This window comes from Alligator mississippiensis, chromosome 6 (assembly GCF_030867095.1).
Source record: "Alligator mississippiensis isolate rAllMis1 chromosome 6, rAllMis1, whole genome shotgun sequence".
Classification (NCBI taxonomy): Eukaryota; Metazoa; Chordata; order Crocodylia; family Alligatoridae; genus Alligator; species Alligator mississippiensis.
The window spans coordinates 27,651,720-27,675,066 of NC_081829.1; the positions used below are offsets into that span (position 1 = coordinate 27,651,720).

Here is a 23,347-nt window from a genome sequence, read left to right on the forward strand (position 1 = left end):
TAACATGTTCCAGAACATAATATGAAACTTGTTTTTGAAAGGTAGAATGAAGAGAAAAGATCTTTCTAAAATTTTAGCTGAGGGACAGCTCAGGGGTCTTTTAAAATCAGGGAGAGTGCTTAATTTTCAGGTGACTCGCCCTCCTTTTCCTGCTCAACTAAAACTGAAACTCTAGGTGCTGCTGAAGACTGGTGTCCATGTGTGGCACTCTGATTTTAAAAATAGCTGAAGAGTCTTAGGGCTATGAAATAAGAGAAGGGAGACCAGGAGCAGCTAGCAGACAGCAAATTACCAAAAGAAAAGTTAGCTTGATTAGTGGAACATCAAGACAATTAAAAAGGAGAGATGGCCATTGTGGAGTGAAAAAAAAAAAGCTATTAAGTCAATTGGCTTCCTCAGCTGCCTGAGTAGTAATGCCACAACTGCTGCACTGAGAGGCAGGAATCAAAGCAGAGTGCTTCTATTCTGGGGAGAACATCAGCTTCTCCATTTTGGAGGGCTGATTTTGAGGAACAAGGTGCCTCTTGTCTTCAAGAAAATAGGGTATTTCTTCTGCCACAGATTCCATTCTGGACCTGAGCAATGTCTCAGTAAATGAGAATTTTCTGATGAAGACCATAATTAGAAAAAAATGGTTGATTAGTTCTTTTGTCTACTTAATAGGTGTGAGATCAGTGAGCAACAGAATGTGCAACGGTTATTGGAAGAAATTTTGAAGGTGGCACTCAAAACCTTTTTTTTTTGCCTTCTTCCCCCAGAAGGAAATACTCTTCCCCTTGAGCTTCCTGTCAAATACTTTCTAATGACTCCAGAGCTATTCACTTCAGGAGCTGTCTGGATGTGTTATTGAGTACAGTAAAAGTTGCACAGGAGACTGATATTTTAAAAAAAGATTAAATATTTTCCTGGAGAGAAGGCAGGGGACTAGTGAATTAATCCACTCACTTTCTGCTTGAGGTGAAACACAGATTTTTCTTTCAAGTTTTGTTTTGCCTTTTTTTTTTGCCCTCCCAAACAGGGGTGATGACGGGGGAATTTATTTTCTATTCCTCAGACATGGCCCAAAGCATGTATACAGAAAACAATGAAAGACTGATGCTTTCAGGTCATAGATCTGTGCTCAATTAGAACCCCTGCAAGTGGAATCCTACTTGCTGAATAGCAAGTAGGACCGCATTGTAGCTAGGGTCAATGGAAAAATAAAGATTAACTGTCTGTGAAAAGGAAGTTCTGATGGACCGTAAGTGATGCCAAATTTGGATTCCGCAAATGCAGCTCAATCTAATAAATAGCAGTTGGATTAAATGATGTTTTTGTTGTCTTGAACAAGGACAATGTCAAACAATAGGTCACATGACAGACATATTAGCGTCTGACAGTGCAACATTCATCTGGAATCCAATTTTCCTATTTCCTTGATTGAGTTCTCAGGAGATTGTCAGAAATAAATGCCTTAGAACCAGACACTGTATCAAGAGACAGCCTTGATTATAATGTATTGCGTATCTTTGATGCCTCCTATTTAAATGTGTAGTGGCTTTAATATTTACTACGCACTCAGGAGTCAGGTCTGTCAGGAAGAAAATGCAATGCCTTTTATTGACTGCATAAGCACTCTGCTCAAGTCAGTCTGCTCAGGCTCCTGGAAACATCTAGTGCTCCCTGGGCAAAATCATGAGTTAAAATGGGCCTTACCATAGTTGCTCTAGCAAGAGAATCAGACCATTATAGCTGCATAATCACTTCCATGCTGCCCATCCTGACTGTGTAAATTAAATCTCCCAGGGCTCTTCAGGCTGAGGCTATAGTCTGTCTTTTGGAGAAGCCTGTCAGTCCACCTTTTTGTCTGAGATCACCTATATGACTCTCTGGGCAGTGAAAGGGGTTCCCCCCCACCTCCTGTTGCTGTCTGTCTTATGCATTATCTTTGGTGCCTTGGACCAAGCTGTTGTTCTGTACTGTGTTTATTGTGGGTGTGTGTGTGTGTAAGCATTTTATCAGTTCTAATCAGTTTAGCTGAGTATCACTGGGCGCGTCTACCCGAGACACTAAATGCGCAGTAGACTAATTCTACTCTGCATTAGCACGTCATGGCAGAAGCTGTGCTAATGTGCAATAGAATTCGACTACTGCACATTAGCATCACTAAAAAAACACGTGTCAGCACTACTGTGCAGTAGCACCAGTTACTGCGCATTCAATTAGTACCTGTTATTACAGGTACGAAACTTAATGAGCAGTACCTACAGCACATTAATGCACATGTAGACATGCCCCTGTGTCCTAAGCAGGAGACTGGATGAAAAGAAGTAATCCTTCTAAGACACTGTGGCAAAGGGCATGTTGCAAGTGCCTAGAACAAAGTAATTACATCTCTAATTGTGATTGTTCCTTCTGTAAATAAAATTATAGGCAAGTGACTCTATAGAGATATATGAGGACACTCGAGTCCATCATCCGCCATGTGAAGCATTACTCGCTGTAATATACAAAGCGCTAACAAGTACAGCCTTATTTTAAGTAAAGTCTTTTCCCTTCTCCTTCCTTTTGATGTAGCCCCTCTAGCAAACCAAACAGAATTGTCATCCACACCATGCTCTTATATCCAGGGTGGGCAATTATTTTGGCTGGAGGACCACTTAATGAGTTTTGGTGAGCTGTCGGTAGCCCTGCCCTTTGACAGGTGCCCTGCCCCCTCAGCCACCACCTTGGGACCAGAAGTCCTGCCCCCTAACTTCTGGCCTTTGCCATTGAAAGTACTCCTGGGGGTGGAGGGCCTTGCTGTTTTGACACTGGAAAAAAACCAAATTGTATACTAAAAGCCGAATATCTACTATAACACATTTTAATTTGCAGTTTCCTAAAACTGGATCCTTTTTTCCCTTTTTATTGAATTCTATTGAACTAAAAATCTTTCAAGCTTAAGTGCCCAAATTTAAGCACTCAAAGCCCTATTTTAGCCAAAAGGGCCAGAATTCAGCATTCCTCTGCAGTGTGTACTTAGGTTGTATTAAGCATGTACTTAGTTGAACTGGGCCCTTGATAACTGACCTGCCTTTAAGCAGTGCTGAGCACCTACAGCCCCAGTTGTGAGCTCTCTGCAAGCAAGGCCATTTATGGTACTTAGATGTCTAATATAGATTTTGGTACCTTGTTTTAGTCTGGAAGCATAGGCTTTAATTTCAATAGAAGGTTTCCCCTAAGATTTTTAGTAGATGGTGGCCTTGTTCCTTCCAGAGTGGATCATGTCATTATTGTGGAATATACAAATAATTAAAACATTCCACATAGGCTTCTTTCACCTTCACCTACTATTTTGCTCTTGGCTTTTAGAGAACTCCATAAAGGTCAAATGGCCCAATTCCCTTTTGCAGTTTCTGGGCTGTTATAGTCCAGTCGGTTCATATTGATTGATTCAGGAGGTTGGATCATTTACTCTTCACAATAGTTACATAGTTACTAGGGTCGAAAGGGACCTAAATAGATCATCAAGTCCGAACCCCTGCCCTGGGCAGGAACGAGTGCTTGGATCATAATACCCGGGCCAGATATTTATCCAACCTCCTCTTGAAGACCTCCACGGTAGGAGAGAGTACCACCTCCCTTGCAAGCCCATTCCAGAGCCTGGCAGCCCTAACTGTAAAGTAATGTCTCCTAAAATCTAGCCTGAACCTGCTCTCAATCATTTTGTGGCCATTATTCCTTGTTATCCCAGGTGGTGCCCAAGGGAACAGAGCCTCACCTACTTTCTGCTGGTCCCCCCCAGTGAGTTTATAGGTGGCCACCAGATCCCCTCTCAGCCTTCTCTTGTGGAGGCTAAATAGATTCAGGCCCTTTAGTCTATCTTTGTAGGGCCTGGCCTGCTGCCCCCTGACCATGCGAGTGGCCCTCCTCTGGACCCTCTCAATGCTACTAGCCACATTCCTCTTGAAGTGTGGCGCACAGAACAGTATGCAATACTCCAACTGTGGCCTGACCAATGCTGCAAAGAGGGGAAGGATCACCTCCCTGGACCTGCTTGTGATGCATTTGTAGATGCACGACAAGATGCGGTTAGCCTTACTGACCGCTTCCTTGCATTGGTGGCTCATGTCCATCCTGGAGTCAACAATGACTCCAAGATCTCTATCAGCCATTGTGTTGTTGAGAAGGGTGTTCCCCAGCCTGTAGGTATGTTGCAGGTTCCTTCTCCCTAGACGCAGCACCTTGCACTTGTCTGTGTTGAATTGCATCCTATTCTCATCCGTCCGCCTCTGTAACCAGTCTAGATCTAGCCAGATTCTGTCCCTCCCCTCCAGTGTACCCACTTCTCCCCACATATTTGTGTCATCAGCGAATTTGAACAGGGCGCTTTCCACACCCACCTCCAAGTCGCTAATAAAGATGTTGAATAGCACAGTCCCAAGGACTGAGCCCCAGGGAACTCCACTGCCCATATCCCTCCAGGTCAAAAACAACCCATCCACCACCACTCTGGGTGCGACCATCCAGCCAATTTGCCACCCATCTGATTGTGTAGGCATCAATGCCGTAGTCACCTAGTTTATTTATGAGAATGTTCCCAGAAAGCTGAAATGAGGCTTATTGTCTCCTAATATCGGCAGTCTCTCTTCCTGCGTATAAAGAAACTGCCCCAGTTAACAGGGTGTCTTCCTTATTCTTGTATTTATAAGTTGCTCCTGTTGATGTAAACTGAAATTTTTTACCAATTATGTTGGGTGTCCCCCACCTTGAGACACTGTAAGAGGACCTAATTTTTAGATCTATGAAAATGATTCCTGCTCTCTGATAGTAAGTTCTCTTGAGATGCTGGGTACTGAAATCATAGGCCTGTGTTGCTTCGAAGTTCACTTTTTCCATGACACTTCCAGAAAACCAACTTGACAATTAGCCCCTAATGTGCTGAGACCACAGCCTTTCTCTTGCTGACCAATATCTCCTTGGCTTTCCTCTCTTGATTCCCCGCTTCATTTCTTGTTTTGTGTTTGCAGTGTGAACTCTATGGGGGAGAAGCTCTTGTTTTGTTGATAAGAAATCATAACACTTCTTGGCTGTGCTTTAAATGAAGTGAATTGGCTTCCAGTTAACTCAATATAGCAAACATGAATATATGTTCTGATGTGGATGCTCATGGATGTTTGCAGATATGGAGCTTTCCCAGCCACAATCAGGAACAAACACTTGGGCTGTTCAGGATTTACAAGCATGTCACTGAATTGAAGGAACTGTGTAATCACTGAGCTTGATTGCCAACCCAAACCTTTACTGTAAAGATTCCTGTGGAGTCAGGCTAGTCACCTTTGAAAAACTTGGTTCACATCTTTGCTTCATCTTATTTCACTGGACTTCTTGGATACAACGTAAGGGAAAGAGAGGTGCCTTTAGACCCAGCTGCTGCTTTCACCACTACTGTGGTATTAACATTTTAGATGAAAGGAAAGAATACATAAAATGTGGATGCCTTCCGACAGCCAGTTGGGGAAGGCAGCTAATGGCCTAAGGTCACTCAGAGGCTATTACAGTATGAATTATAAACCTGGGTGGAGGGTTTATAATTCAATCCTTAATTCACTTTGAGCTAGAACGTGGCACACATTTTCTTCCCCTTGCAATTGGCTCACCACCAGGGCTTAATAGTCAAGCTAACAGTATTCCTGTCTTATTCCCTCCATGGGCTGCCTAGTAAAATTTGATGGATATTTCCATTTCTCTGGTAATAATTGAACTTAAAGCAGCCAATGCCAGGAAAAGTTCAGTCAAAATGCCCAGTGTAGGTGAAACCATTAGCATTTGACTTACTCTGCAATTGTTTTCATTTTGTACTTCTGGGCCATCTGTGCTTTAAGCACTTGATTTCTTTTTTACGTGTCATAAGCCATTACAATCTCCAGCGTCTGCCTTGAATGCGTTTCAAAGTAGGAAGGTGAAGTACTGTATTGGGAGATAATTATGAAAATTGCAGTCCCTCTCAATCTGTGAAGGGATGAATTGGACAAAGAGGGTTCCTAGGTAAAAAAAATCAGCAAGTCTTTTAATATTTGAGGAGCAGAGGCCCAGAGTCAGCAAAGCACTTAAGCACATGCTGAAACTTAAGCATGTGCTTATGTCTAGTTCTACTCAACAAAGCACTTTAGGCAGGGGTTGAATGCTTTGCTGAATTGGAGCCCATGAAGTACACAGTGAGGCAAATGGACCCATTAATATGTTGCCCAAGTCCAAGTTCCATGGCAAAAGGGAATACAGGAAGGACTTAAGCAGGGGAAAGAGAAGATAAAATAGCTTTCACAATAGGGTATGTGTGTTTAGCAAAATATGTTTCCTATTTCTGAATTAAGCAAACTGACCCGTTCAAATGTCATTCAATCCCTGAAGAATAGTATTTATTTCTCTAAGACTCATACAAGGACAAAAAATGTGCTTATCTAAGGGTCTAGCTGCTCTTGATCTGAATTTAAAGTAGCAAAAAGACAAGTACTGCAGTGAATTTAATCTCATCCCAGCAGGTGCTAACTAGTGCTTATAGCAACATAAATAAACCTTTCCTTTCATTCTTCCCCTACCCCCTAGCACTCTCCCTCTTACCATCATTGAGCATAGCCCAGCTAGCGCTCACTCATTATGGAGAAGATGCTCAACCACACCATCTGGGGAGAAAGAAATGTTAAGACAACTTGGCTGTTAGCCATCTACTGAAGGTGCCACAGGTCCCTTTCTATACTGGCATATCTACTTGTCTTTTATCTGTCTCCTGAAGGAGAACTCTGACCCACAAAAACAAGTGCTCTCATTGCATCAAGTCTATATCCAGATCACAATACTGTGGAAGAAATTGTCTCTTCACAAATTTGTCAGAATTCTTAACCACCAGAGGAAGTTAAATGCAGGGCATGAATTCACCAGATGGTGGGTGTCAAATAAAGGTTTCTCACCTAAGACCATACCACTGCTTCTTCCTTTGAGAAGCTGGCAACCTGACCTCATTAAGGGGAGGTATTTACCATTTCCAATAATACTGAACAGAAGTTCCCTAGACACCTGCACTTGGGAAGCACTGGCAGCTGAAGTTTAAGTAAAGGTAGTATAGCATTTGCCCCTCCTGTCTCAATAGGTGCACACAGTTCAGGCTGATCCTGAGCAATTTTTTTTCCTCTGTGAAGTAATAACTAGTAAGTTCTCACAACTCCTGTCAGCTGTTGAGTGGTGAACATTAGGGTTTACCCCATGCTTGCTCCTAAAAGCATATCTGCTGATTGAGCGTTTGTAGCTGTTACATAGTGGCAAAGGGACTCACCTACACCCTCCACATAGCAAAAGCATAAATGTGGAATGTTTCTGACTTAGTCTTATATTTTAAATTAATGGGTCACTATCATGCAACATTTTTCTTTTTATATGATTAATACCAGTGGAGGTTCTAGAATCTGTATGTTCTGAACAGTGCACTGAGCCAGCCCCCTCCTGCTTTCTTCTGAATTAACATAAATTGCCTTTAAAGAGAAAATTAGCCAATTTGAATGAGTCAAAGATGTCTCTTCCAGACAAAGTCCTTAAGGAAAGGAGAGAGACAGAGAGAATCAAACAGTGGCTAAGTCTTCAAATTGTGCTTAGTAAATGTAGTCCCCTGTCTACAGTTAACTAGCTATTAACTAGCTATGTGCCACCTGCAACTCTAATTAACTGAATGAAGTTTTGGTTAGAGTTCAGACTTGAGTCCTAACCAGAACAAGAATAGAGCAAACAAGGCCAAAATTGTGGAAGATCTTCATCTTCATTAGCTGAAATCTTAAATGTCTTCTATTTTATTGTTAAAAAAAATCTTCCTTTATTATTATATGTAACCTATGACCACAACCAAAAATGGGTGTGGTCTGGCAGTTATCTCTACTTTTTAGCTCAGTGCTATGAGCTGAGTTTCCTTTTACAGATCCAGTTTTCCTTATGCTTGGGTTGAATCCAGTGGTGGTAAATCAGGCAACAAAGGTACCTGTAGATGAAATCTATATTGCATCACACAGCTGTGAGTAAAAGAACCAAACTAAAGCTATTTCTTGTCCATACAGAAGGACTCTGCATTTGAAGATGATCTAAATTTTAGTGCTAATCCTTGTCATGGATGAATCAAAAGCCTGGCAGAATATGCTATGTTCCTATCATTGGGATGGCTCCTGTGGGCTGGAAGGTCTGGTCTTAAAAGTCTTTTGGAACTCACTCGAGGAAAACTTCAATTGGAGCTGAACACAGCATGTTAGATTTGAGGCTTTGATTATTCTGGGCCTGACAGGCCTCATGGAGATTTCATTGCCTCTGGGCAACATCTGCAGTGAAGCCTTGTAACAAAAGGATTGAGTGGCCTCACAGGGCTCCTTGATAGCCTGCATTGCATTAGAAGGATGATGTGGTTACGTAGTCAGAGTAATTAATTGGCATTTCCATAAGCAGTTGCAAGTCCTGTTAACCTTGTAAATGCAGGAGTCAGGAATGAGGCACAGATGTGGAGTTCTGAAGATGAACTGTGTGCGTGTGTGCATGTTCATTTCATTTGTATGAATGAGCGCCACTACATTTTTTAAAGACCAGCCTTAATATAGCAGGATCCAAAATGCACCCAACATCTGTTACCTTCTCCATGGTATCTTTTTGCTAACTGGACATATGATTCTGCCATAAAAGAAGGTGCACTGATGAGTTGAACGACACAGCTTTTGGTCAGTCCTGTTTTTTCCTTGTTTGTGACCAAGAGCCTTGTGGATCTCATTATTTTCTCTGCAACACAGGCTTTTGCTTGCCTAGAATGAAATGTTCTACTTCCAGCTTATTCTTGTAATCAAGACTAAGTTTTGTCTGGGAATCATATCACATCCCAATATCAAGAGAACTGGATATTAGGTCAGCTTGTTACACAGTCTGGGGATCGAATTTGGCCCTATGTAAGCTAAAGCCCCAGCCAAAATACTAATTTTGGTGGACCCTTTGCCTTATGAAGGCTGTCCTCATCTGTTTCCATTCCTCACCCATCTATTGCCCTTTCAGTGCTTCCCAATCATCTGTTCAATTTGCCTCTCCTTCCATCTTTTTAATAGGGTGGGGAATTGGTTTATTTTTTGGACAGATCACCCTTTTCTCACTGGTTCTTCAGCGCCCTCCTCCCCCCCCTCCATGCACACACACAAGCAGAATTAGAGAGAGCTCTGCTTCCTAAATGTTGGGCTTAGCGAAGTGAACAACATCTTCTCTAGATTCCCTCACATTAAGAGGTGAGGTTGTTGTTCTGTTTCCCTGTTTAATTGGGTAACATGTTTAATTCCCTGTTTAATTTGTGGACATGCACATTCTATTCTTAGTAACAGTTTCTAAAGATTATTAAAATGCAAGGGATAGCTAGATTAGGGGTAGCTGGTGGCCCATGTCTAGGGGTGGTGGATGTTCAAAATCCTTGTTCTGATTGACCAGCTGGGCCAGTGCACACCCGTTCAAACGGATGGAGTTGAGGCTTTCTCACCAAGATCAGAGGAGAAGCCTTCCAAGCACGATGCTGATTTTAAACAAGGAATAAGAAAGAAAGTGCCAGGTGAGTCCATTAGAACTTGATCTGCTTTGGCTGAATCCTGAGTTAAGTATCTAGCAAGAAAAAAAAAATCATTTTTCTCCTTGTTATTGAGCTTTTGGCTAGGCCATCCCTGCCATCTGAAAAGTGTTTTAAGTTCTCCAGTAAAGTGGCAGGCCTTGAACACTAAAAGCCCAGATCTCTCATGTGTCTTTCTATTGCCTCTGGCGCCACAGAATTAATTGGTCGGCAATATTAGGTCTCTAGTAACTTTCAAAGCTGTATATCTTTCCATTTTTATAAGCTGGCAACAGACAAAGTTAAGAACCTTTTTAAAAAAAAAAATATTGTGAGGACTCTGGAATCTGTGCAGCTGTGTCTTGTACCTTTTAGTGATGATGTAAGTTACATGCCATGTTAGGAAAGGGTGTGGGGGGAACTGGGAGACCCACCAGTAGTGCCTAACAGTTATGAAAAGCTTGTCTGCTGCATAGTCAGATTTGGTAGGCTGCATTTCCCAGTTATGAGAGTCAGTTCTTTGTAACAGAAGGCTGCAGCTGGTTCCCAACTAGTCCTATGTTAAGCAGAACTCTATCTGCATTTTCAGATTCACTTGCTGGGATCAGTGAGACATGTCCCTAAGGTCGAAGGGGAGTTAGAAAGATTCCAGCCCCCATGCTGAAGATCACTTTATTTAAGTTCTGAGCAGATTTAAACCCCCGAGGGACACTGCTGCCTGCACAGGTTCTGAGCACTGATATGCTGAGCAATTTCATTTCAGGTTTAAGCCTTCCCAACACCCTGACCCAGTGCACCCTGTCTGTGCCCTTCATTTAACATCACTGGGGGACTTCCACTTGGTAATACGTGACAAATTACCATACTCCTTTGAAATAAGCCACCTAAAAATAGTATGCGACTACCACTAGACACTGCCTCCCACCTTACTGCCACTGCTACCTTCTTACTATGATCTTTGTAAAGGATGGACCCCCTAACCTCAAAGCTTATTAAACCCTGTTCTTTGGGCAGTAGTAGTTGGGACTGGACCAGGGAAATCTTCACTTTTAACATGTCCTGTAAGATCTGGTGCAGGCTCCCTTATTCTTTCACCGAGCACAGGTTTGAATTTCTGTCAGCAGATCAAGTGCCAATTAAAAAGATAGGGATAGAAATGCTTATACTATGCGACTCCAATGAGTTATATTTATCACTTACTCATCTCCTATGTAGAGATTGGGCCAGACTTCATTGACATGAGTATACTTTGGGCTGCCATGCCAGAAGAGTCTCTCCAGTTCAAATGCACCTGGGGTATAATAATCCCCATCAGGGTCAACTTTGACTGCCACGTAGGCACTCTTCTTCCTGGTGTTCAAACCCGCCGACGACATCTTGTTCCAAGGTGCTTATTTTAGTCTGAAATGTGAAAGTAACTAAAATGCAATCAGAAAAGGATTATAAGGCTAGAGGATTATAATGCCAGAGCAAACAAGTTCCTCTCCAGTAAAGGGACATCCACACTTTGTACCATGGGCTGCATCTTTGCCAGTGCACCTGTATTTGGATGCACATGATCCTTGGAAGACACAGACCCATAATTAGTTTTTTTGCACTTCAAGGTTCCCTGAGAGAAAAGTAGAAGCAGCTTGTTGGAAAAAAATGTCAGTAGCAAAAAATGAAGCAAACAAAACTTAAGGGGGTTTTTCCAAAGTGTTCAGCATTGGCACAACTCTGCTCTCACTAGCAATATTGCCATTGACTTGCATGGGTGCAAAATTGGGTCAATCTTGATTACATCTGACAATGTCACTCCAAAGCATTCAAAAAAGAATTCTAGAGGAATATAAGATAGACTTATAATTAGTTATTAAGAGGAGACCAGAGGGTTGAATTTGTCCCTCAGTGTAGACTTGGGTTGTCCTTATTAGTCTTTAAAATTCTTAAGGCAACTCTGCATATTGACCAGAAGTGATTATTTCCAGATATGCTAATTTCTATATTGGGAACACTGGACTTACAACCATGTAACTAACTGAAAAGCTGCCTGTGTACTTGAAAAGGCTACAAACTAAAAAAAGGGAAAACAAAGGGAATAATAATCAACCAAAGAGATGCCTTAATTTTCATTTGCAATCAAAGACCACTCTTCTCACTCCTCACTGTAATATCCAAACAGTACTTGCTGACACACTGCGTGTCTGAAAAAACCCTAGTGCAGTTGTCTTAGTTTGGTTCTGAGTTTTTGTTTCATGCACAAGCTTCTCTAATGGTTCATTGGTACAGACAGCTCTGTCCAATGGCAATGCGTAGGGGGTGCATGCGGGTGCACATTTACCCCCTGAGATTGGTGGCACACCCCCTGCAATCAGCCACCACTGCCGCTGCTGGCAGCACCTGTGGGCAGTGGCTGCTCGCCACTCCCCGCCTGCCCACTCGCTGCCAACACCAGTGGCAACATCTGTGGGTGGTCACTGACCGCCAGGTGCTGCTCGCCACCCCCCTGCCGCTGACACCGCCGACTCTGCTGCGACTGCCTGCAGAAGCTCCCTGCTCACCACCGCCATGCCACTGCTGCCGCTGCCTGTGGGCAGTTGCTATGTCCCCCCAGCCTCTGGTGACATGCATCATTCATGGCTCTGTCCATGGTGATGGGGTTTTCCTCCAGGAAAATGTTATGCTGGCTTCTGAGAGGGGACATGTAATTAGTCCACATGGAAAGACGTGATGATGGGCACCAATACATGAGCAGTGAGGCTGCTCTGACATGCTGCAATTACAGTGCATTGGAGCATGGTAATTACCACACTCCAGCAGACTCCAGTGTCTCATATATCAACATCTGTTTAAAAATGGTGGCAGGGGTACTTTAACTAGAGTTCATTCAATGAGTTTTAGTTAAAGTGTCCCCACCCCACTCCAGGAGCATGTGTATAAACGCCCAATGTTATTAGTTATGCTATTGATCCATCTCAGGCCATGTTGGAGCTATTCATTTTTTTCTTGAGTTCCCATATGCACTCATAAGCCTAATAAGCAGGCAACCAACTAGAGTTGGTCAGGAAACAATTATTTTTCCTCACAAAAGTTGACAAAAACAATCTTTTTCATTTATGGGGGAAAAAAAAGAAAAATGTCTAAAAGAAAAGAAATCTGATTTTGCTGACTATCGTGATTTGTAATTCCATGCTTGCTGTGCCCCCTTCCTTCCCCCCCCCCACTTCCTCCATATGTCTCCTCGTCATGTCTTGATTCAACAATTACTGTGGCATGACATTAAGAGCAGATCTGCTCCTCATCATTCTCCTCCTTCATTTTCACTAGGGGTGTGTTTTTAATATGAAAAAGGTGTGCTCTTAACTGGAGTGAACATCCTAATGGCAGTACAGAGTTTTCAAAGAGGTTGCAAGTCAAGATAAACACTAACTCTTGTCAAACTCCAAACTGTTCTCCTTGCCTGCTTGCTCTCCAATGTTGTTTCTATTGTATTTTTCCTACATGCCTGTCTGTTCTTCCAATACAGCTGCAGAGCCACATTATCAGTCATGTTTTCAAGCAAGAGGGAGCAGAGACATTCAGTAGGTGTTTTCTAGAAGACAGAAGTTGACTGTCAACCTACCCTGCCTCCCACTAGCTAGAAACAGATCTCCCATGCAGGTAAAATGCCCTGAATTTGCATGCTGACTACGAGTTGAAAGTGGTCCATTTTCACTGTGTTTTCCTTTGCTGAAATCTTCTTCCAGCAAACTGGATGACAATTTTTGACATTCTTTACAGTGTTTTTTTTAAAAGTTTGGTGCCAGTCAAACACTGGTTTGGGTATTCCCCATCAGAAAATCTAATACAAATGGCTATTTTCTATTCCAAAGCGGGCAGGACTGCAGAGCCATCTTTTGTTTGGCATGTGGGTATGCACCTTTATTTAGAAATTGGCTCATTCCTATTGGCCTCTTTCAGTCAAATGTTCTAAACCATGCTGGTGATGTTCCTCTAAGTGGTTCTCTGAGTTTTTTAAGGAATCATAAGTACTCCAGTATCCAGCAGGTTTGTTTTGCACTGTTGTACAAATCTCTTAGTCTCATGAAATCCTACTTCGGTATCCACAGTAGTCATTTTTGAGGAGAAGCTTTTTTTACAGTGGCTGAATTACACTATCCACATGCTTGTTTAGCACTGGAAATAATCTGAAGTCATCAGACATTCAAACATAATGTGCCCTAACTTTGTATGGTGAGGAGGGGTTGGAGAGGGGACTGAAGGAACAGGCTGCCCGCTAGTGGCTGACACTGAGCAGAAAAGACCTACTATTGGTGACAGCTAGGAAAGCTCTCTCAAGGCTCAAGAAATAAAGAACAGTAATTTTGATGCAGACAATTTGACTAGGGTTTTAGTCCTAGTTCCCTAAGAGTGTGTCCAAATGAGAGAGAGAGAGATAATTATATCTGGTGCTGACAACACATAGTTTTACACTTAAAGTGTAGACCTCAAAACTGTATCATTATATCTGCAAATGATAATCTGTTTCAGTTTGAAGCTGGGTTCCTACTCTGAAAGGGGAACCTCCGCTGAGATGCACACAGGTCTGCTGGTTTCCTGGGAAGCCATTATTCACCCTGAACTCTGGAGTAAACTATGTTCTTTTATTCTATGCCAATGTTATCTTGGGATATTACATTGAATTAGAATACAAGGAAGAATTCCTTGAATTTCCCTTGATAAAATATATATTTCATATTTGATTCTAGACTAAGTAGGAAACAATATAGGTTAAGAAAAAAAAAAGAAAAGGAAAAGCTGGCTTGTTACCCAAACTCTGGAATTAATTACTGTCAAATATTTGTTTGGGGAGAAAGATAGAAAAGTGAGTGTCTTTCCAGGAACCAAGAGAGACTAATCTCCTCTTTTATTGACTGTTCTGTGTATACCAGAAAGAGCCAAGGGAAGAGTGCTCCCTAAAGCAACCCCCTCAGTAAGATTAGAGGTGAAAACTGGTTGGATTTCTTTTCTTGGCCCTTGAGACAATCACCGACATGCAGATGATAAATTTTGTCTAATACTCATTCAACGCTGGGGCAGTGAAAATCATGTTTTCATCTATTGACTTTGGGGGAGCCCTGCTATCACTTTGGCTGGTAAGCTGCTTGGGATAGGGGTCACCCTGGTGTTATACCCATCTGGCCTCTAACAAATGGGACCTTTCACATTGTCTGGGTCTGCAGAAGACTGTTACAATGTAAACATTTAATAGTAGGAATGATCAACATTGTTGGAGGGAAAATTAAGGTGTGCTCTGGTGAGAAGAAATTGCTATACCAACATATCAAGCATGTTCCTTTTTGTCTAAGCATGACATTTTGAGTATGGCTTTATAGAAACTGGGAAGGTGGCCAGGACCGGTGGAAAGGGCACTGGACTTTGGGCCTGGTAGCTCGAGTTCTCTTAATTCTGTCACTGAGCAGTTGGGTGACTCTGACCTAGTTGCATCATTTCCCAGTGCCTCGGTTTCTTGAAATATAAAATGAGGGGAATTATGCCTGCTTTCTTCTGGGATCTCTTAAGGATCAATACAATGCAAGAGGGGATATGTATTATCCCAGGCTATTCTACCCCTCCTACTTGAGAACATGTAGCTCTCTTTTAAGGGCCAGATTGTCTGAGAGACTTTTTGGTATGGGTCTTGAAGCTCCTAATCAGTCATTAGACTTTTAATCAGTGCCACGTCTCAGTGCATGATCAAACCCTTGCTAATTCATTTTCAGGATCCACCACTTTTCCAGCCATTAAGTATATATTATACTCAGAAGCAGATGCTTCTAAATTTTCAATCATGGACTTAAATATACCATCAGATACAGGATGGTCGAAATTCAGGCATCTGCATTTTTATACCCTAATCTTTCTCATCATAAATAAGAGCAAAGTGCATGTTATCTAATGAATTTTATTTGTTAATCACTTGCATGTCTGGAATATTTCTCCCTCTTGGGTTATATGTATATAAATGAAAATATTGTTAGTGATTTCACAAAATGGTAATTCAGAATAATGGAGACTTAATCCTCTTTTCATTAGCAAACCACTTCAGGACATACACTGTAGCAAATTATGCTGCATTTTAAGTCTCTCTCAAGTGCTGTGCACTAGAAAAAACATTAAACTATTTTTGCATTGATAGAAGTAATTGTGTAGCTAATTTGGATAAGCAGCATGCATTAGGCACAGCAAAGGAATCTCTTCTTTATGCTCCCTATCCATTCCACAGCTGCAAAATAGGATTGTTGGGTTTTTTTCCTTTTCAAGAAAATCTGCCAGTCTGTCTGGCATTTGTTCCAGAGAGGGAGAATTGTCTAGTGGCTTGAACAGGGCAGTGTCAGTTAGGATCTCTTTCTTCTGCTCTCAACTCTTTGTATATTTCTCAGTTAGTGACCTGAGCCAGAATTTCCAAAAGTGACCACTAAAATCAAGCACCTAAGCAGAGACATGCACCAGGTCCAATTTTTCAGAAATACCAGGCAGATGAAGCTCCCATTAAGTTCAACAGAAATAGTAGGTTCGAAGCACCATTGAAAATAAGGCCATTGGTCTTCCAACATCAGCGATCACTTGTGGAAATGCTAACCTTGAATTTCTTAAATCTCGGCTGCCCTACATGTAACGAGATGGGTGGTGGTGGTGAGGGAGAGCAAAGCATCACCAAATTCTGAAGTTCTCATGTGTATGTTAATATTGCAGCTTTGTTTTTTCTAGTGCTGATCGTACCTTCTCCACAATTGCTTGAAGCCTTGGTGAAAGTTTCTGAAACCGTTTGAGGTCCATGAAAGCAAGGTTTCTTAATATTTTTGGTTGGCAATGATGTAAAAATCTTACTGCTGCATTCAGAGATGCCAGAGTATTCACTCAGCCAGATTTACACCCAGAACTTAGGATCTGAGACAAAGAAAACACTGATGCAAAGAGAAGGAAAGTATTTGCCCTCGTCTACCTTATACTATGTGGTAGGTTTTCCAGTCCTTTAATTACTCTTGTGACTCATCTATTAGAGTCTTTGATTTCCTTTTTTTCCAATAATCTCTTGAAAAATGGACAGTGACTATTTTATTAGTTGTCACACTAATTGCCAATATAGATGGAGTACACCAACCCAAAGTTTCTTTGTTTGTGCTTGGAAGTCTTTTAGCCATAGCACTGTTTGGGGAACTTGGGTTCAGCTGATAATCCATTTTGACTCCAAAATTCTTTTCAGTCATGGCTTTTCTGTAAGTCTTGCCTGTATCCTTTGCTCCAATATAGATGACCTTGCATTTGGCTGTATTGAAATGCTTTGTGTTTGTTGGTGCCCACTTTTCCAGAGTGACTTTGTGTCATTCTGTTTATGAAGATATCATTCTGTATCAAATCAGATGCCTTAGAAGTCCAAGTGTAGTGCATACACAGTATTATTAATCAAACCTATAATCTCAAAACACCAAGTTTCATTTTCTTCCTGTTGATATTGTGATTGTGTTGCATTGTAGTGCTACAATACATGTATTATCCTTACATATATATCCTCAATTAATTCTTTATTGGGTCCTCAATCAACTTTATTTTACCTCAGTTTTATATAAAGTAGCCTACAGTTCTCAGGTCACCCCCAGTTTACTTCTATTTTAACTTTTGGCATAATCTTTTCTCTTTTCTTGTCCTCTAGACTTTTCTCTGTGATCAAAATGTATTGAAAATCAATATTAATGTTTCAGAGAGCTTCTTAGCCAGTATGTTTAAAACTCTTTAGATGTAAGGTATTTGGACGTGATTTAAAAATGTCTAGCTTTAATAGCAGTTGTTAACATAAATGCAGTGTAACACAGCAGTTCAGTAGTATAGCTTGGAAGAGGACTTGGGGCTCCTGACTTCCAATTCAATGCTCTATTCATGGATTAACCTGCCCCCTGGCTGAAAAGCATATTCTGTCTGTCTGCCCCCTTCCTGTCTAGTCTGAGTAGTTCCCTCCTGTCTCTAGAAGTCTACAGAAATGGTATTTAATTTTCCCACTCTAAAAGTAAACTGTTTTCGAAGAACAAAACAAACATAGGCTGATGTTGATAGACAACTAGTTCAAAATACAGAAGGCTAGTGATTCGCATTCTCACGCCTTAGATTTAATAGACACAGATACCTCTCGTTTGATGCTTGTATGCTGTAAAGAAGGCCACGTTTTGTTTCAGTTGGCACAGATCTGTCTGAATTCCAGTTCTGGCACTGCTCCTGACAGCTGCTCTGTCCGATTCCTTCCATGCCTCTCAAATGGAAGTGGCTCTTGCCTATCTCAATTAAAGGCACTAGAAAAAAGAGTGCTATGTTGTTTTATTCCCCTTTCTCTAGTTTGCTAAAAGTTTAAAGAGGAGGCATGGAAAATTGATAGCACAGTGCTGAGCTGTTGCACAAGAACCTTTCCTTCAAAGTAATAAATGATCCCAAAACACTCAATGGGAGAAATTTAACACATGTTAGAAGACTTGGTGAACCTAGACTTTGTATTAGCCCTCTAGAGACAGGTGACTTTCACCTTGTATGATCAGTGTCAAACCTATTTATGGAGGGGCATTGCAATTTCTCTAGCAGGAAGAAGATAGCAATGTGACTGGGGGAACAAACAAATGTTCCTATATAGTTCTGGTCAACCCTTTTCTGTCAAGCACATGGATTGGGATGCTACCAGCATTTAATTAAGTAGAAAGCAAACCACACAATATATTCCTCTTCACCTAAACTGTGGTTCTGGGCATGGCTGTTTGCAAACTATGTAGTAGACTGTCCAGGGTTACCTAGCCAAGCTTTCCAAAAATGAGGTAACGATCAAATTCTGTTCACTTCACTCACGCAGGTAGCCCCCCTCCACTTGTGTAAATGAAGATGTTGGATGAAGGCAACCTCAATGAAAAAACACAGTGATGCATATTTATGCAATGACAATTTAAACTCTGACACTGGGACCAGATTTTTTTCAAACTCAAGGACTGATTCCACCTGCCTGTGTCATCTGATGTAGTGAGCTCAGACTCATAAAAGCTCATGCTGTACATCTCTGATGTAGTTGGTCTATAAGGTGCCTTCTGCCTGACTTGAATCTGAACATGGCTAGCTACCTCTCAGTAACTTAACTTGTGCAAATAATTCCTATTGACCTCAACAAGTCTATTCACATGATTCCATTTAAGCGTATACCTAAGGGTGTGCAAGGCTGTAGTCTGAGAAGCTACGTTTAGGTGGGGAGATGCACGTGTGTGCGTGTGCATGTGTGTGTGCACATGCGCATTTAGGCAAAATAAGGCAACTAATAAAAATAGGTTTAATTCCAGAATTTTCAAGCACTTGCAAGTTCATTAATTTATTATGGGTTGTAGGTGTTCAGAGTCCAGGCCACTCCTATTTAGATACTTAAATATGGAGACAGATACCTAACTTAATTCACCCAAGTATGAAATTATTGGTTTCGCATTTTAGGAATCTGCATTCTGCATTGTCCCCATGTCAATGCCAGGCCAATGCACCACACATGAAATCTGGGGCCCAGAATCACCCTTTGAGTAATTTAGGTCCAGAGTGTGTATTGACTTACCAGCATTTCATGCTTAAGTTGCATGATGAAAATTAAAGTAAAAGCCCAGAAAAATGTTGGTGAAATGATTTCCATGCAGAAAAAGAACCCTGCTATCTACCATTCATGTCTACCTTCTCTTCTGAGGATGGCTGGAATACAGACTTTTTTCTCCTTAAATTTATTTGGGTATTTGTGGCCCACTGAGTATTGACATTGACTGCAGTGGGTGAAATCTCAGCTCCACTAACTTGGAGTTTCTAATGTAACTCAACAATCTAATTAAAGAGAATTAAACAATATAAGAGCTAATTAAAGAAAGTGTGTGGGAGCAAGCAAAAACATAGGAAGCAAAATGTCTGAGATCAAGTAGACTGCACTGATCTCTATGCATACTGGAAAGGAAATTCAAAAGATATGGATCCAGTTTAGCAGGCTGGATACATCTAAGCACCCTTTCTATACTGAAGGGAGGAACAATTATAGATGTAACAAGCTAAGTTTATTTCTTTTCAAATAGTGAAGAGTAACAGGGTGAGCTCTTCAAATTTCTAGCTAACTTTCTGCTCTTTCCTTCCCAGACAGTGGCTGGGAAGAAACTGCCCAATACTGCTCTTTTTGGGACACCGGCAATAATCCTTCTCATTCAGTTAGCACATTTCATTTTGCTAAGCAGAGGGTGGTTATGCAGTCATGGGAGCCCTCATTTCGCAAGTCAGTGCACCTACTCTCTTGTCTACATTATTTTGAGAACCTAAGTAGTGCTTTGTTGTCTAGGTTCAGAGGTTATTCTTGCTGCAAAGTGCTTCACTTGAGCTAATTATATGTACCATGTATTTCAAAAAGAAAAATGTTGTTAGGTTAGGTTTCTTCACTAAGTCTATAGTGCACTGAAAACCACTGCTCCCTATTATATCATCCTTATGCAATTCCTCTTGTACTCCACACGCTAGCAACAGGATAGATGTAAATCAGGGCAATTTACATCATGATTTAAAGCACAGAGTGGAATGCCTTGATTTAAATAATTGATTTAAACAACTTTTCTATGTACTTCATTAATTTTCTAAGGAGGAACACATTCTTTTGGCTGATCGAAACAGGTAGTTTTACAACTAAATAGAGCTCTTACTTTAGGTTTGGTGCATCTTTTAGCTACTTTGGAGGGTAGGCTAATAACTATACACATTATTGAAGCAATTATATAGCTTAATATTTTTAGATTTATATTAATGTTTAGTATGTTAGAAAATGATGAATGACATATTGCTTATTTACTAAATTACTTGTGTATTAGATGGCTTATTTGTTAACTTTTGCTCACGATTTGTGTGAAGTAGCTGCATTAGGATGGTAACTTGTGTTTAAAACAACCTGCTTTTACAAAGAAACCATCTTATTATGCTTTAAACTATAAAATGAAAACCCAGTTTAAAAATCCTTTTCAATTGAAAAAGTCATTGATTTTTTTTTTTTTTTTTTTTTTTTTTTTTTTTTTTTTTTTTATCATTGTGCTCCCAAAAAGACTTATGCTTCTTGCGAGCTTGGCACTTCTTGAGCCCTGGAGAAGCAAGGAATTGACAAATGTATCATGGATTCTTTTTATATTTGGTCAAGAATGTTGTGTATTTTGCCAAAAAAAAAAAAAAAAGTGTACAAATATCTCCTGGGGGAAAATGCTCTGTGGGTGAAAAGTTTTTTTCATCTGCTAAGAAGCTGACAAAGAACTAAGAGCTGTAAGCACATAACTAAAATCCTAGGATACCCACATGGTATAAAACAAAGAAAAATGTGGCCCTTATTTATAATCCTCCTCCAATATTTACCAAAAATTGTCACTTAATTCAGTTTCTTCATATTTTGCAGTTGCCCTTATGTTTTGAAAGAGTTTGGGGCTGTAAAACAGTTCATTTGATGCAGCTGTCTTTAAACAGTGTCAAGCAAGAAGGAATTGTAACCTTCTGTAATTATTTTCCAAATCTTCCTGCTGTGTATGTTCTAAACTAGCCAGCTATTTTGATGAATTTCTAAACCACCAATGACTTTTTAAAAATATATTTTACCCTCATTCTTCATTGTTGACTGAACTGGTTAATTTAAAACAGATTAAGCTGGGGTTTCATTAAATGTCCTGAGAGTGCCCATGAAACTTAAAACCAGTCTCATCTCAGAGAACTGTAATTGAATTGGAAAAGTCAGATTTAAGTGGAGGGACTATCAGAGAATGAAAAAAATATAGGGTAGGGGGATGTTTCTGATTTTAAGGAGACATCACAAATAAAGACTTAAAAAACAAATACACACAACTCTCCCCACTCCTCTCCCCTACCCCCAGCCCCCAAGCTAAAACACCCTTCATCAAACTGTATTTTCTCTGATATATTTAGATTATTCTGGCTCCGGGGTAAACAAAATTGTATTGTTAAAAAAAAAATCCCTTCTTATAAACTAATCTACAAAGCAGGATTTAAAAATTAAACTGTTTCTATCTTGCTCTTTCAAAATGATTTAGATTGTCACCTTCTTATGCCTTATAGCTGCATAAATTATTAAAGACCACAGTTATCTTGGAAGATTTGCCAGCTCTCTCAGTCCTTGCCATGGTTTGTTAAGCTAGTTTTAAAAAGGAAGCATGGTAGTATAAGAAACACAGTACAAAGCTCATATAAGTCAGGCTTACCTGTAGGTTTAGACAGGTGCTGTAGGTAGCTTGGATCTATGAAGTGTGGCAGGACGACAAAGGAAATCTTACCAACTTTGAAACTAGAATCTATTTTTAGGCTAGGATTTGCTGACTTTGACCTTGAATGCTACCCACTCCAAAGGGAGAATCTTTACATCTGCTGGTAAAACTATTCCCTGATGTGACCTGAAACCTTAAACCTGGCAATCCAGTTACCTAGTTTGTGGCTTGAGTCAGATAATGTGACGTCTACATGTTGGCTGTAATGATAAATGAGAAGACATCTTTTTATCCTCTAGTTCCCTCTTCAGACCTGACGCTGAGTTTATTTCTGCCTGTATGGTCGAAGCACTTCACAGCTGTTTCTAGTCATGATCTTCTCTAGTGGCTTTGTGCCTACAACAGAACTGACCACAGAAGCAGTGGTGGTCAGAGATTCATTCAGCACACATTGCTTTCTGCTCTCAGGAGCTTCTTACCTCATGCATTCACCTGATTTGCTGGTCAAGTGCCCCCTATCAGCTGTTGTGTCTCACTACAGTGCTGGCCACCCACAAAAGCTATCCAATTATTTAACTGCCTGCTTGGGCAGATGACCTTCAGCTTCCTGCTTTACCAGTCCTTGTGGACAGAAGTTGCCAAGAATCACAGAGCCTCATGTTCAGGAGAGTAAGGGGTTAAAGGTGGGAAGGGAGCAATGCACTGTAGCCATTAGGAGAGAATCTGGTCATTGTAACTGGAGGTTGTCCAACATAGAGCCCATCCAAAACTAGGGCCTGCGCACACTTTGGAGGCTGCTATGGTCACAGAGGTGCAAAATAGTTGTGAGTCTATATAGAGGGTCTGCAGTTCGTCATGGCAATGACTTGTGGTTCTTTCTTTGTACTCCTGACTGTTCTCTGTCATCCAAGCCCCTTTCCTCATCCATCTCATTCTCAGACACATTCTTTGTCTAGGTCTCTGCCACAAATTGTAACATGGACTAGCTTGATACAAAAAAGAAAATACAGGAAGTAATGGTAGTGAAGACATGTTGGCACATGTATTTCTTAGCAGTTGGAAGAATATGGATCCAGGGTCTCTGGAGAGGTTAGTGCTCTGTTGATGGCAGGTGTGAAAGCCTTTATTGCTTTGTCATCATTACTATCATTACCCAGCTTGTCTCGACCCTAACTTACTCTAGCTGCATCTCTCCTTCATTTTGTGGGTTAAATGTAAGTGTGCTTGCTCACTCGCTCGCTCATTCTCTCTCTCAGCACTGAACCAGTGAGGCAGTCAATGAGGATTTCTGCAGCCAGAATTGTCTTTTTCTGTAAATTTGGGAGAACATGCACCTCTAATTTTCTTTCCTTCTCTCTCTCTCTCTTTCTCTCTCTCTCTCTCTCTCTCACACACACACACACACACACACACACACACACACACACACACACACACACACACACACACACAGTTGGTGAAGAGGGAAGTTCAAAAGACCGATGAAGCCTGACCCAAAAAAAAAAAATATATATATATATATATATAAAAAATAAAATCT

At 40.9% G+C, this 23,347-nt stretch overlaps 1 protein-coding gene across 1 annotated transcript in view; it reads right to left on the reverse strand.

Annotated features, from left to right (window-relative positions):
* LOC102558324 (dual specificity phosphatase 29) overlaps positions 1-22,256 on the reverse strand; it is a 35,526-nt gene extending 13,270 nt beyond the window's left edge. Inside the window, exons 1-2 of the mRNA XM_006267385.4 lie at positions 21,805-22,256; positions 10,763-10,980 (exon numbers count right to left, since the gene is read on the reverse strand). Of these exons, the coding sequence (XP_006267447.1) occupies positions 10,763-10,938 (176 nt within the window). The 5' untranslated portion in view covers positions 10,939-10,980; positions 21,805-22,256. The remainder of the gene's footprint in view (positions 1-10,762; positions 10,981-21,804) is intronic.
* Between the last annotated feature and the right edge of the window lie 1,091 nt (positions 22,257-23,347).